Raw genomic sequence first — 15,011 nt, forward strand, 5'->3', positions numbered from 1 at the left:
GAGGAGGAAGGGGATGAAGGCCAGGCAGTGTCCGAGTCAGTGCTCTCCTCTCCTCCCTATGGCCACAGGGGGTGGTGGGGCACTGCCTGGAATTAGTTAATTCATTAATTAATTAATTGTCAGTAAGTTCTGTTTTACGCATTGCACTTCTAATAGCTGCTTAGTGCTCTGCTGTTGAAATAATTACTTGTATTTAATGTGCTTGTAGTAATTAAACTACCTGGTTTTTTACCATTTTTTACCATTTTTGCTAATTTTTTTAGCCTGTATTTTTACCATTTAATGCAGTAATTACTTTTTACTTGTCATTGCACTGGTAGAAGTTACTTTTGCCTTTAAAGCTGTACATTTACTGGGAGTAACCTCTGCATTTAATACTTTGCACTGGTAGTAATTACTTGTTTCATGTATTTACTAGTAATTACTTTTTCATTTATGCTGTGCACTGGGAGTAATTACCTTGTTTTTAATGCTCTGCATTTGTAGTAACTACTGTTTCAGTTAATACCATGATTATTTGTAGCATTTAATGCCTTGCACTTCTAGTAACTTCTGTATTAATTGCCTTGCACTTTTAGTGGTTACTTTTCCCTTCAATGCTGTGCATTTACCAGTAGTAACTTCTGTATTTAATGCCTTGCACTTTTAGTGGTTACTTTTCCCTTCAATGCTGTGCATTTACCAGTAGTAACTTCTGGGTTTAATGCTTTGCACTTGTAGTAATTATTACATTTAGTGCTGTGCCCTTATAGTAATTACTCTTGCATTTAGTGCAGTTCACGTGCAGTAGTTACTTCTTGCAATTAATGCCATGCACCTGTAGTAATTCCTTCTGCATTTAAAGCTGTGCACTTCCTAGTGGTTAATTTTCCACTGAATGCTGTGCACTGGTTGGAATTGCTCCTGGACTTGTAGTAATTACTCGTTGCACTTAATAGCATGCACCTGTAATAGAAACTTCTGCACCAAATTCTGTGCACTTATAGTAATTATTTGTTGTGTTTAATGCCACCTACTTGGAGTAGTTGATCTCTCATTTAGTGCTGGGCACTTGCTGGTGGTTGCTCTTGCTTTTAATTCCCTCTTGGTAATTTCTTTCCCAATAAATGCCTTGCACTTCCAAGGTTCCATTGGCCTTTAATGCCACAGATTTCTGTACCTCCCTGTGCTGCAGCTGCTGGCCAAAGTCACCTTCTAGAAAAGGATGGATTAATAGAAAATAACAGAAATTACAACAGTCCCTTGTGCATCTGAATACCTCATTTTCAATTTTATCCAAAATGTTGGAGCTGAGGCCCCCAATTTTATTGTATTTTCCTGGTCTGTAATCATCTAAGTATAAGACAGTAAGCAAATCATTTCTGTGATCCATAAATTTACAGGGATAAATGTCTTTTTGTGGCATCTGGGATAATGGGACAAATGTGTTGAGTTTTAATGGGAATTAGTGGACACCAACAAGTTTGAATTCTCATTTTAATGGATCAATATATTGTCAAAAGCTGGCTACAGCAACTTAATGAGGAATTCAATATTATCCTTTCTTATCCTCTCTGTATTTACCCAAGTTTTAGGAGTTAATAGGGATAATTATCCACTTCTATTCCACTACTTCTTTCTCATTGCTTTAAATTAGCACAATGTGATTTATCAGTGGGGTTAATTAGCAGGAATACACACTTAATTCCAGTCCAAATAGACTCAGAGTCAGCATTACAGCACAGGCTGGAGTATTAATGTATTTTTGCTTGCTCTGCTCTAAAAGTATGAACATGAAGAAATTAAAGTTAATTAATGATGACCTCAAAGGGACAGTGCACGGGCGTCACCCTTTTTTGACCATATTCCTGTTTTAATGCCTCCAGTCTTTAGATGGGAACTTCTATTCCTAACAGCACCTGTAAATCTGATTTTCTGCCTCACTGGAACCTAGAGTGGTGTTCCAGCCTAAATGAATGAGGGGTGTGCAAAAGAGGGGTGTAAATGACTGTAATCCACTTAACCTTTGGAACATGGAAAGGTTGGGGGAAATTGGGATAAAGCGAACCCAGAAAATGCAGCACTGACTCTTAAACACTGGAACACCAAAACAACCTGATTAAAATGAATTAAATTGATTATTTTTATAAGTCTTGGAATTCTAGTCTTTTATTAGCCTAAATGGATAATGAAAACAGCAAGGAAAAGCTGTGAAAGCCAGAAATTTGTCCTCAAAGTGCTTGGAGAGCCCTGTGTGTTGGAAATCAGAAGATTGCCATGGAAATAACTGGAGAAATGTGTTTTTTCTTGCAGGGAGGATGTCAGGACAGCCAACGTCATCGCAGCTGAAGCGGTCACTTGTCTGGTCATAGACAGAGAGTAAGTTCCTCCTTCTGCCTGGGGCTGGGGGGAAACTCCAGTTTAAGCCTTTCCCAGAACTTAATGAGACCCTTGGATCATCTTCTCCAGAGTGGCTTCTTAATTTGGGGTGATAAAGTCACAGAATTGACGAGTGGAGGGAAGGTGCCCCTAAATCATCGAGACAAAACTCAATAGTGACAATTGGAAAACTTAACAGTGACCATTACAAAGCTCAATAGTGACAATTAGAAAAATCATCAGTGACAATTACAAATCTCAGTAGTGACTGTTAAAATCACAGAAAGTCCAAATGGAAATAAAGGAGGAGCTGGAATTACTGTGGAAATTCACAGCATTTGCTCCTGGCGAATGTTGGAGCAAGGTGTTATCCCAGTCCATTTGGAGATGGAGAGTCCTTGGGAGAAGGCCACAGCCCTACTGGGAGCTCTGTCACTCAGAGGAGATGCAGGAGGCCAGGAGAGTAAAATAATAATTTATACAGGAAGCTTGAGAGAATTAAGGGGGGTTAATCCAGGAAAAAACTCTGCCTGGATGCTCCAGTGCTGCAAGTCCAGCTGCTCTCTGAAGTTACTGGGAGTGGGATTTAAAAAATGAGATAAAAATTGAACATGATTCCTGGGCTGGTTTTGCTGTTGTGCAGCACTGGCACAGATTAGAACAAGGTATGGACACTCCCAAGATGATGGGAACTTTTCAATGGGGGATGTGCAATGGATCTGTCAAACCCACAGAGAGGGTGAATAGAATTTCACTGCCTCCCCCCATGCAGGAGCCCCAAGAAACCTGCAGGAGGGAGCCAGAAACTGTGGAATAACGATAAAAAATTGCTGATGTTGGGAAGGAAAATAAATCCATTGGATTTTTGAAGTATGTAGGACCCACCTGTGGGCCTGGAGAGCAATGTGGATAGTTGAGTGTCTGGGCAGGTCCAGGAGCTGGATCCATGATCCTTGTGGATCCCTGGAAGAAATTCTGGAGCCCCTTTTGTGTTCTGGTGAGAGATGGGATTCTGTGATCCTTTAGGGCTCATCTCCATCCCCTCAATCCTGTGGTTTATGTTATCTCACAGGCCTCCATTTCTGGAAATCCAGCGTTCTGTAGTGGCTGAGCTGGGGAAAACCTTCAGAAATCCTGAGAAGTTCTGATTTATGTTAATTCATTATTAATTGCAAAATCCATGGTCTGTCCATTGAACACAAATGGGGAACACCTGAGGGCTCCTTTCTCAACCTCATAGGTAAAACCTCCACCCTTCCCTCTCATGCTGTGGGGCAAAGAGAGGAAGAAGAATTTGATAATATTTTGATAATCATTATGCTTTTAATAATTAGATAATTTAGCAATCATTAATTCATAGAAATAAAAAGCAATGAATAATTTACACTTTTTATTTTTACACTTTTGCAGCAGGTATTTTTGGTTTGCACTATGAGAGCTAAAAACCCCAAATAATTCAAGTCACCCATTCCTGATAATTTCCCAGTCCTTTCCTTGTCTCCTGTGCCTTGTCCTCAGCAGTCAGTGCCCTTGAAATAGTGAGGAAGTACAAGTTAAATTTAAACTGATGAAGCTGTGGTTAATCTACCTCAGAGATTCTATTAACAGTGTGCAATTAGCAGAGTAACACTATTTTAAAAATTCTTATTTATAGGGCAAGAAAAGTGACCCTATTGATGGCCCTATTTATAGCTCAGAGCAGGCTGTCCTGTGTCCTGGCCAGGGCTGAATTTCATGTCCCAGCTCTTCCTTAGGCTGTTATTTTATAGGAATGACAACAGCATGAGCATCATTTCATGTGGAGATAAACTCCCAGGACTTGTGGCAATTTGGGAAATTGGTTGAGGAAAAAAGAACCAATTTTTTATATCCAGACAGAGCAAATTTTTACATCTTTTGGGTTGTGGTGGTGGATGAGAACATTGAGTGACACAGGAGGCAGCAGTGGGAGCAGGGAGTGGGCGTTCCCTGCAGCTGGAATTTGTTCCCTGCAGCAGGAGGGGTGACACAAGTCACTGAGGCTGCCAAATATTTTCCTTTTCCCAGACAAGCTCTTTGCCTGATCAGATGGAACCACTGAAGCAGCAATTTCCATGCTCTGTGGGTGTCCCCATCTGAAGCAGCTCAGCAAAACCGGTGGTGTTGCAGTTTCAAAAAAAGCAAGTGATGGGAAAAGACCTTTTCCTTAACACATGGGATTCCTGGAGAATTCCAGCCTCACTGACCAGCATCACCTGCTGGAATTATCTCCAGCAGGAGAACTCTTCCAAATTCCTTGTGGAAGGCTTCCCAAGGCATCCAAAAATCGTTCCAGTTGCCACATCTCATTAACAAAGTCACACTTTGGTGCCATAGGAAGTTATTCCTAAGGGAGTCCTGAGCCTGGCTCTGGATTTGCCAATTTTCCCAGCAATTTTAGGGCTGGTTTAGCTGCTGCAGGGTTTGTAGTTTGGGGGTGAATAATATTGGAAACTTGCATCACAAGGATGAGCCAGGAGCTCTGGGCAAGTTGAGTTGGAAAAGGGAATTGCTTAAGTTGGTTTTGGAGAAGAGAAATGCTTAAGAAGGATTGGAGAAGAGAATTTGTTTAAGTTGGGTTTGAGAAGGGAATTGTTAAAGTTGAGTTGGAGAAGGGAATTGCTTGAGTTTGAGGAGGGAATTGCTGAAGTTGGGTTTGAGAAGAGAATTGCTTAAGTTGGGTTTGAGAAGGAAATTTTTAAAGTTGATTTGGAGAAGGGAATTGCTGAAGTTGGGTTGGCTCTGGATTTGCCAATTTTCCCAGCAATTTTAGGTCTGATTTAGCTGCTGTAGGTTTTGTAGTTTGGGGGTGAATAATATTGGAAATTTTCATTACAGGGATGAGCCAGGAGCTGTGGGCAAGTTGAGTTGGAGAAGGGAATTGCTTAAGTTGGGTTTGAGAAGGAAATTGTTAAGGTTGGGTTTGAGAAGAGAATTGCTGAAGTTGGATTTAAGAAGGGAATTGCTTAAGTTGGGTTGGAGAAGGGAATTGCTTAAGTTGAGTTTGAGAAGAGAATTGTTTAAGCATGACAAGGGGGAATGCTTTGCCTAAAAGGATCTCTGGAATTTATAAAGTATGTATAAAATGGCTACAGGGCTGAAGCAGCAGGAGTGGGAAATACCACGAGGGAAGTCAAACTGAAGCTCATGATGGGTCTTTAATTACCAGATGATGTTGGTGCTGCCTTGCTTTTTAATTTCCTTGTGAAACAAGAGGGCTCTTCCAGTCTCAAAAACACCCCAAAGACTCCCAAAGTGTAGTACAGCTATTTTTGCTGATCTAGGAAGATCAGCAAAGTGCCTAGGAAGATTTGCAAAGTGCATTTCCAGCATCCTTTTCTGGTGTAGGAATGAGCAAAATCCTGATCTAACAGTGAAAACAACCTGCAGGAGGCATTTGTTGCATCCCATGGACTTTGTTCCCACTTGTCCTTGTCCTGAAAATATTTGTTACAAAAAGTATTGGTACTTTTCCCATCTTGCAGTTCTGTTTTTGAGTCCCTTCCTTTACTGGAATAATGAATTTCAGTGGGATTTGGTCCTTAATGCTCTAAGCCTTCCCTGTGAGGGTGGGGAGGCCCTGGCACAGATTTCCAGAGAAGCTGTGGATGCCTCTGGATCTCTGGAAGTGTCCAAGACCAGGCTGGATGGGGCTTGGAGCACTCTGGGATAATGGAAGGTGTCCCTGTCCATGGCACTGGATGGGATTTAAATTCCCTTCCAACTCAAACTTTTCTAGGAATTCTATGGTTCCCGTTGGGAGCACCATTCATTTTGGTCCTTCAAGGAAGAAAACCAAAAAATTGTGTAGTCCTACCTGGTCAGGTGTATTTGAAAGAAAGAATTTGGAATTCAGACAGGAAATACTCCAAGGAATTTCCCATTATCATCAAAATTTCAACACAGAAGAGGAGGTACAGTAATCCAGTAGGGAAAATTAAGTCAGAGGGTGACAAGGGTGAGGAAATGAAGTGACAGCCCTGTGAGGGACCACAGTAAGGCTCCAAGCTCTCTGGTGAGCTGGGATTGATTTATCCAATATTTCTCCTGCCATGGAGCACAGACCCAACCATGGGCTTATGGAATTGGCTTGGAAACTTCAACAAAATCCACACAGCATTCATGGGAATTGTGACAAACAAGGCCAGCTGGATATCTGACCATCTGAGGGAATTTGGAGAAGCTTTTGGGTACTTGAGGAGCCACACAGCTCATTGCAGTCCCAGCATTTCCTGCTGCTCAAACCTCCCCTCTGGGAACGCACATTAATATTTTACAGTGCCTCTCAGATGGCTTTAAGGCATTTTTATTTCCAAGTAGTTTTGTTTTTTGGTTTTGGTTTTTTTTTTTTTTTTTAAATTATTTTTAATTTATTTATTTACAATTCATGGACTTTCTGTCTTTAGGACTTGCCTTGACCCTACAAGATCAAGGCTGTTGTTAATGAAGTTTTTCCTGTGGTGGCACTGCAGGAATTCATCCTCTGGGAAAAGAGTTACTCTGGGAGCTGCTCGATGGTGCTGCCTCCAAATTGTTCTGAGCTTGGCCTTGTCAGAGCTCATCCTGGTGAATTTCCAGGCTCCTTGGAGGCGTTATTAGATTTGTTCCAGAAGTACATTTGGGGAAAAGTTAACAAATATGTGCTAGATTTGATGGATTGGTCCTTTAGGAACTTGTCTGTAAAAGGTCTTCTGGTAAAAATGGTGCAGACACGCCTTGAGCGTCTGTTCTGTGGATCAGTTTGAATAAAGATGCACAGACAGACTTCACTTGCAGCCCCTTTGTATGGAGAGAAATCAGGAGGGAAAGGCTCCAAACTAATTCCTGACGTTTGGATCATCACTGGCACCCTCAGGGACAAGTTGGTGCCACTCTATAATTATTTTTTTTTTTTTTTTCACACCTACCTCTTGAAACTGAGAAAGTGTTTGAAAGTGTTTGTGGCTGCTCCTGAACTGTCGGAATATTTACACCGAGGTTGATTCGGGTTCATCTTTTATTTATATGGGATTTTTTTCCCCTCCATATAATTTATTTATGGTGCCAACAACGTTTTCCTGGAGCTTGGAGATTTAGCAGCACTGTGGGTGTTGGGAGGACAAAATTGCCTCATGCAAATGGAGAGAGAGAGGAGCTGATGGATCAGAGCCAGAACAACTCAAAGCCCAGCTGCTGCTGACAGAGACTTACCGAATTACCTGGAATTTACTCTAAATGCTGTTTTTCCAGATTCTTGTCTTCTTCAGCTGCACCTATCAAGAGGATGCATGATTTTTTAAGGAAACATTTTAAATATTTCAACTATTTTCTGCTTTTCCGCTTTGCATTTCCCATTTTTTCCACTTTTAATTTCCCATTTTTGTCTGTGTTTCAAAGCCTGGGTTTGGTTGTTTTTATTTTCAGGGAGAGCTGTGAGGTGTCAACAAAGGTTATTGGATCGGCCCTCCTGGCAAGGGAAATTGGAGAAAAATGAAATAAAAAAGTATTATCCTGGCATGACTGACCCCATATAAGCTGAGCCGAGCTCTTTCAGGGGAGATTTTAGGGTTTGCTGCTCTGCTGTTTCTCCCAGTCAGAGCAAAGTTTATCCATGGAGAAAATTGGTTATGAGGAGAGAATAGAAAAAACGAAGAGAAAAGGCCACGGGGAGAAAAAAACCCGAGCAGTTTCTGATTGAATTCTGGGACTGAGCTGAGACTTCAACAACGTTGAGATGAGCAATAAAAAAGGGACTCAAGTGAACTTTGATAGCTTGCCCAGTGCTAAATCTGGCTTAAAATTTTTAATAAAAATTAAGGAGTTTGGAGAAACTGTTGTTACTTCTTTCAGTGACTTTTTCTTCTTTGCTGTTTCACTGGAACAGATTTATTTGCTTTGCCAAAAAAAGGAGGTTTTTAACCCTGCCACATTTTCCTGAGCAAACCAAGCCTAAATCACAAATTAAGCCTTAGGTTATGTCTTGTGGCCTTCCAGGATGGTGTTACTGTGTTAATTCATTGCCTAAATACCTGTTTGGGGTGAAATTAGGCATTAACAGCCCAATCCTGCTTTTGTTTCATTGTTACCTTGCAAGGTTTGGCTTCATCCTGTGGCACATTCCCAGCAGCAGGAAGATAAAACTTGAGGTGCTGAAGGAGCTGAGTTGTTCCTATTTTCATTGCTGAGCAAGGAATTTGGGGTTGAAAAGTTACTCCCATTATTAACATGTCCTAATAATAAAAATATTAGTAATTAGATTGGGTAAAACCCACTAACACGAGTTTATACGAGAGCAAAGGGTTTGTGCCTTCTCTTCCTCATTAATGAATTAATTAATTTGCTTGCAAAAATGATTTCTTTGATTGTATTATTTAAAATATAATGAATTAAGTGGAGTGAAAGACTGGGGAAGTTGGTGTGGGCAGAGGGCATTTCCTGAGCTGTAATTCCCAGCAGAGAATCCCGGGATGGGTCAGTTTGGAAGGGCACACAGTGGGCACCTGGTGGCACCTCCCTGCTCCAGCAATGTCAGAGCACAGGGTTGTGTGCACACAGCTCTGGAATAGCCCCAGAGAGGGGAATTCCTCTGGAAAAGCCCTTCCAGCAGCTCAAGATCCAATCCAGCTCTCCCAGTTGTCACCTTCTGCCCCACAGTGATGGGGAAAATCTGGCTTTTTCCAACAGGATAATTGTGCCTCCCTTGGTTCTGCTCTATCTCCACACATCCATGGGGTGCATTCATAGGGTCAGACATCTCCTGAAGGACCCTCTGGGGACTGTCAGTGTGTCTGAGCCACCCAGGGTCCCACTGTTCCCATCCCAGGAACACTGATTATCCCAGCTCACCCCGTGCCTGGCAGGACACTGCGTTTCCCCAGCTGCCCTGGATTTCCCTCACCTGCTCAGTGCCATTCATTCTCTTTGATCCTACAAATCCTCCTTGAGAAAGCACCATATTAAACATCCTCTTCTTGTTCCTTATGTCAGAAATGTGGCTTTTTCTTTTATTTTTTTCAATGTTTCAGGTTTTTTTTTTTGTCAACTTAGAGCAATTCCTTTTCTTCAGCTCTGTGTTTCGTGCCTCAGGAGTGTCAGGAGCACAGAAGAATTGCAGGATTTTCATTTGTGAGGCTGTGACATTAAGGCAGAGATCAGTCAAGAGACTCTGGCTTGCAGCAGTTCATCTTTTCAAATTCTTCTTCCTTGGAAAAAAGCAAACCTGCTTTTTTCAGACAGACCCACTGGGAATACTGGAATTGGGTAGTAGAAAGTAGGCTTGTCACCTGGAATATTTTTTTTCAAGGCATTGACTGATTTCAATTGGTAATTTCTGGTTTTTCATGGAATCCCAGAATGGTTTGGAATGGAAGGGATATTAAAGGTCATCCTGTGCCACCTCTGCCATGGGCAGGGCCACCTTCCACTGTCCCAGGGTTCTCCAAGCCCTGTCCAGCCCGGCCTTGGGCACTGCCAGGGGTCCAAGAGCAGCCACAGCTGCTCTGGGAATTCTATGCCAGGGTCTGCCCACCCTCCCAGGGAACAATTCCATCCCAATATCCAACCTGAATTCCCTCTCTTTCAGTTTGAACCCCCTTTGACATGTTTTTGGATGCTTTTTCTCTGAAGATGAGAAAGCTGGGATCCAGAAATGAAAATTTCACTTTGGAAGCAGAGGGATTTACAGGATTCCTGGTTGGAGGACAGGGATGTGATGGTTGAGGTGCCCCCACCAGCCACATTTATTCTAAAACTTCTACTGGAGGGTGAAAACCTTCAGCAGCCATTTCAGTGGGCTGGATAAATAATTTTGGATCTTCTTGGCATTGGTTTCTGCATCTCCAGCATTCCTGAGGCCTGGGCCTGGTGGATCACCAGCATTGAGATCCAGTCCCATTGCTGCCAAAAAGCCACACTGGATTGCTTGGCTCCCAGGTGGAGTCTCTTCGGGTTCAGTGGTGGACCTGCTGGGACTGGATGATCTTCAGTGTGTTTTCCAACCTTGGTGATTCTGTGATTTTCCTCTCAAAGAGTCCTTTTGTCTTTACAGCTCCTTCAAGCACCTGATCGGGGGCCTGGATGACGTCTCCAACAAAGCCTATGAGGATGCAGAAGCAAAAGCAAAGTAAGTGCTCAGCATCAAGTCTCAAACTTCTGTTTGTTGAATTCCACTGGAATTCCCAAAAAATCCCTCATTGTTCTCCGTGCAATAATGCCAAAGAGCTTAAAAAGGAGAGATTCCTCCTGCGGATGGAGGAATTTTCCTCCTCGTGTCTCCCTGGTTCTCCCCATGAATATGGAGATGGGTCTCCTCCAAAGCCAGGTGGTCCCAAGGTCCTGCTCAATCACAATATTTGAATCCAGAAATCCTCTTGAAATATGGATATGAGAAACACATTGTGAGGTGAGAAACTCCAGATCTTGGAATTGCACTTGAGGGAATTGTCGTTGAGGGAATTGTCAATGAGGGAATTGTTGTTGAAGGCATTTCATTTCTTTAGAGAGCTCTGACCTTTCTCAAATACCTTCCAAAGTCAAACATGTTCTGAGACAAAGGATGGGCAGTGGAATTTGTCATTTGAGGATAAAAGCTAGAGCTGCCTTGATGTGAAGCAGTATATTCATCTGAAGTCCACAATAAATATTCATTCCTTTCAGAAGGGAGATGTAGAGTATTAGATTAAAATATTTTTAAACTCCCACACTTTTTATTAATTCTTGAGCTGCAATTTGATTTTAATCTGTAGTCTTTGAGCTCTGATTCTATCCCAATGATTAAAGCTTTTCAAGAGGATCCTGTTCTTCTTTGGGAGATGCTCAATATCAACCAAACACAATTAAAAGGCAGAAGTTGTTGAAAAGAAAATTAAATTTGCTCTATACAAAATTTCTTTACTTTTGCTCCCTCTTAATTATTTTGCTTTTATGGGGATTTTTTTCATAGCACATTAATGAAGGGGGGAAGTGTTTTCTCAAAGTCAAATGCTCCGAGTGACTGCTTAAATTGCAGATTCCAATGGGGTTATACATAGAAACTTCTCATTAAACCACAGGGGTTGGAATGGTGTCTGCTGAAGGTATTGGGCACCTCTGTTGAGGGAAGTGAGAATTCCCAATTAAGTATTGATTAAAAATAACTCTTGGTCTGTTTCAGAAACTAAGATCCATCTCAAAAGTCTTCAGTTCATTAGCAAAACTCGTTAATCCTGCAAAATACCCGTAGATTATTTCTCTTTTCTTATGTTTGAGTGATGTTTGAAATGTTATATTTAATTAATTTTAAGGTGTTAAAAGGGTTGCATTTTGGATTGGAATAATATTTTTCTGCCTCAGATCAAATGTAAGATTCCTTCTTATAAAGAGTTCCATTAAAAAGGTTAAATTCCCTAAATTCTTTTTGACCCAATTAAAAAGATGGGAGACTGTCAACTTCCTTTACCATCCCCTCCCCCAAAAAAGGGGGTTTGGGGCATGGAATGCTTCACATAGATGATCCCAAATATCCTAGGGTCATTCAGTTATTATTTTGTATTAATTTTGGAGTGTTTCTATTTGGGTTATATTGATTTCCATCAGAGCAGAAGGGAAGAAAACATTGGGAATAACACTGGGGAATTTTGGGTTGGGTCATAAACAATGTCATGGTCACAGAAGGTTTTTGAAGGTGCCACCACAACCCATTAGCACCAAGAAAAATGTGCCCTTCCCACATCTATAATTTAAGATCTATTCTTGAGTATTTATTATCCCAGGAACATCGGGGATGCAGTTTGAGGAGATTTTGATGGTAGTTCAGAGAATTTTAGGATCTGCTGTACAATGTGGGGGAAGCTGCAGTTTGGGACCTCTTTGGAAGAAACTCTTCCTTTTGGAAGCCACTGTGTTTTGACCTTCACATTTTGGAGCTTTCATCTGCTCCAGTCCTTCTAATGCCAAGTGTTTCATCCCAATGGAAGGGCAGGGCCCTGCTGAGGGAGGAATTGTTCCCTAAAAGGCTGAACCAATTCATTTTGATAGCAACTTTTTTATCTTTAAAGTCAGAGGCCCATGCTGGAGCCCTGTCACTGCAGAGTGGGGGTGACAGTGACATTATTGTCACATCTTGACATTTTGCCTCAGACAGACCAGGAAGGATCAGTGTTGTCTGCCTGGAAAAACATCCAAAAAAAGGAATGCCCTATTGATAAATAGAGTATTGAGCAATTAAATTCCATATTCCTGTTTGCTGGGCTCCTTGAAAACCAGCAGAAGGATGGATAGAGGCAGGAAAAATTGTAAATTTCTTTGAGGAGAGATCCCAGAAGAATTGTGAGCCCTTCCAGAAAGTTTTGGTGTTCCAGAGGCAAAACTCTTTGGGAGAAAAGTCTCCTTGGCAGCAAGTTTAATCTGGATTCCTTTGCAAGCAGCAGTTAATTAGCTCCAGCTAATTGTCCTTTAAGGGCCTATTTTTTCCAAGGGGAGGTTTGTGGTAGGGAAGAACTGGGAACATAAAACGTGGGCAGGTTTGTGAGGCTTTATGCAAATCCCATGGAATGTTTTTGCTCGTCTTTTTTTAGCTCCCATCTCCTTTTCAGAGCTCACTGCCAGCTGGGAAAAGGCCTTGGGATGCCTCCTGTGGATCAAATGGATCAGGATGACCAAGGCCAGCTTGGGCAGGATTGGTGTAATAGGAGGTGGAAGAGGTTGGGCTTTGAGGTCTCTTCCAACCCAAACCATTTTAGGACTGTAAATGCTCACAAAATTAGTGGCACTGGGGTTTTTTTCCCATTTTCATGCTGGAGCACATCCCTGGAGTCACAGAGCTCAGGGCATGGCTGAGAGGATGTTAGGCAGAAGTTACAGGCTTGGAATATCTTTCCATGTATCCATCTGTCCTCCAGGCCTGGAAGAGCTGAGCTATTTATTGAGTTTATTCTTATTTTAGAGGCATTTTCCTGCTTTTTGTCAGCTTGGGGTTGGCAGTTCCCTTTAATGTACATCCTTGGTGTTCCCTCTCTTAAACCAGCAATTGCAGACATGTCATCTGTGAGACCAAGATTTTAATTGTAGGCTATGATTTTAATTATAGGATTGTGCAGACTATAATATGAATTATAATATTCTACCCCTTGAATGTATTCAAATGACTTAATGAATTAATTAACTAATGGATATTATAGTTGCCTCATAAAAAGTGAAGGAGAGAGGAAAATTTGCTTCATGTTTTGAGGAAATGGGAGTCCTGAATACTCCCAGTGTCCCAGGGCCAGGGCCAGCCACAGTGGCATTTAGGGCATGAAGCAGATGCCCAAATCATCAGGATTATCTCAGTGTAGGTTGCTTCCAGATGGAGCCACTCCAGCAGCTTCCATAAATCCAGGAGGACGCAGGAGGGTGGCTTCTGCTGCAGCTGGTGGTGCCAAGTGGGGCGAGGTTCAGTGACCCCCTTTGCTCAGGGCACGCCAATCCCTCCTGCTGGGCTCATCCCAACCTGGGAACTCTGGCATTGATCCTGTGCAATTATTGGACCCTTACCAAGGCTGCAGAGGTTCCTCTCTATCTGGTGGTACAGCCACACCACTGAGGTGTCCCTTGTCACCCAGCTGGGACAGCTGGCACTGCCTGGCTGTGCCCAGCCGAGCACAGCCCCCAGATCACTGTCCCAGTGCTCCCATCACATTCCCAGCTGGCTCCCAGTGCCCATCTCCTGTGCCAGCAGGGCTTGGGATTGATCCCCAGCTGAAGCCTTGGTGCCTTGAGAAGGCTGCCCTAGAGCAGAGGCTGGACAGAGTTAAAGAATAAAGCAGGGATTTATTAAAAGGATCTCCTCCATGGATCCACCTTGGGCAGCACAAGAGCCCAGCCAGGGCTGCACCCAAGGTGAACCAAAATGGGCACAAAATGGACACCTGGTCACGGGGTCTGTCACTTTGATCAGTTCTGCTCCATTTGCATATTGGAGTTAATTGTCCAATTACAGCTTTAGGTTATGAAGTCCCACCCTTCTCATATTTCTGTCTTCACCATTGTTTATACTTTTTGGCCTGGAGGTTGTAACAGTTGTCCTTGGTCTCAGGTTGGAAAAGGATTGTTTTGTCTAACTAGCCTGTGAAGAGAACTTGCTGACACTCCATATGAAGCTCAGGGTTACACACTAAGGCAGCACAGAATCTGAAAAATATCAAAACTAAGACTTAAGGCATCAGCCTGGACTCTAGTGCCTTCATGCTGTTGCTCCAAGCTCTCTGCAGGTTGTTCTGACTGTACTTCTCCCTTGTTTTATTTCCCATCCCAGCTGTATGGCAGCCCTGGGGGAATGTCTGGATACTCACAGCCAAAATCAGCTGCTTTTCCCAGGGCTCGAGGGAACAGGAACCTTTATTTAGTGTATGATGCCTTTCCATGTCCTTGCAGCCCCAGAGCCCTTCATCTTTCTGGAGCTGTGTTTTAATGAAGAGCTTCATTAACAGCTGGACTCAGAGGTCTGAGAGCTCTTTTCCAACCTGAATGATTCTATCCAAACCTTTTTTTTCAGTCCCCTTTCCTAGTCCTCTTTTTCAGTCCTTGATATGTCCTTTTATTCACCTTACACCCCCTCTCTCACTCCATTTATTCATAAAAAAGCATCCCAGTAGTTCATTGACTTAATTTTGCTGCAGAGGGTGGTTATGAATATTTTT

At 42.4% G+C, this 15,011-nt stretch overlaps 1 protein-coding gene across 2 annotated transcripts in view; it reads left to right on the top strand.

The window, feature by feature from the left end:
• PRKG1 (protein kinase cGMP-dependent 1) overlaps positions 1-15,011 on the top strand; it is a 351,680-nt gene that overhangs the window by 283,156 nt on the left and 53,513 nt on the right. For both annotated transcript variants that reach the window (XM_058810052.1, XM_058810053.1), the window contains 2 exons: positions 2,293-2,358; positions 10,403-10,477. In XM_058810052.1, the coding sequence (XP_058666035.1) occupies positions 2,293-2,358; positions 10,403-10,477 (141 nt within the window). The remainder of the gene's footprint in view (positions 1-2,292; positions 2,359-10,402; positions 10,478-15,011) is intronic.

The sequence above is a fragment of the Ammospiza caudacuta genome, chromosome 9 (genome assembly GCF_027887145.1).
Source record: "Ammospiza caudacuta isolate bAmmCau1 chromosome 9, bAmmCau1.pri, whole genome shotgun sequence".
Classification (NCBI taxonomy): Eukaryota; Metazoa; Chordata; class Aves; order Passeriformes; family Passerellidae; genus Ammospiza; species Ammospiza caudacuta.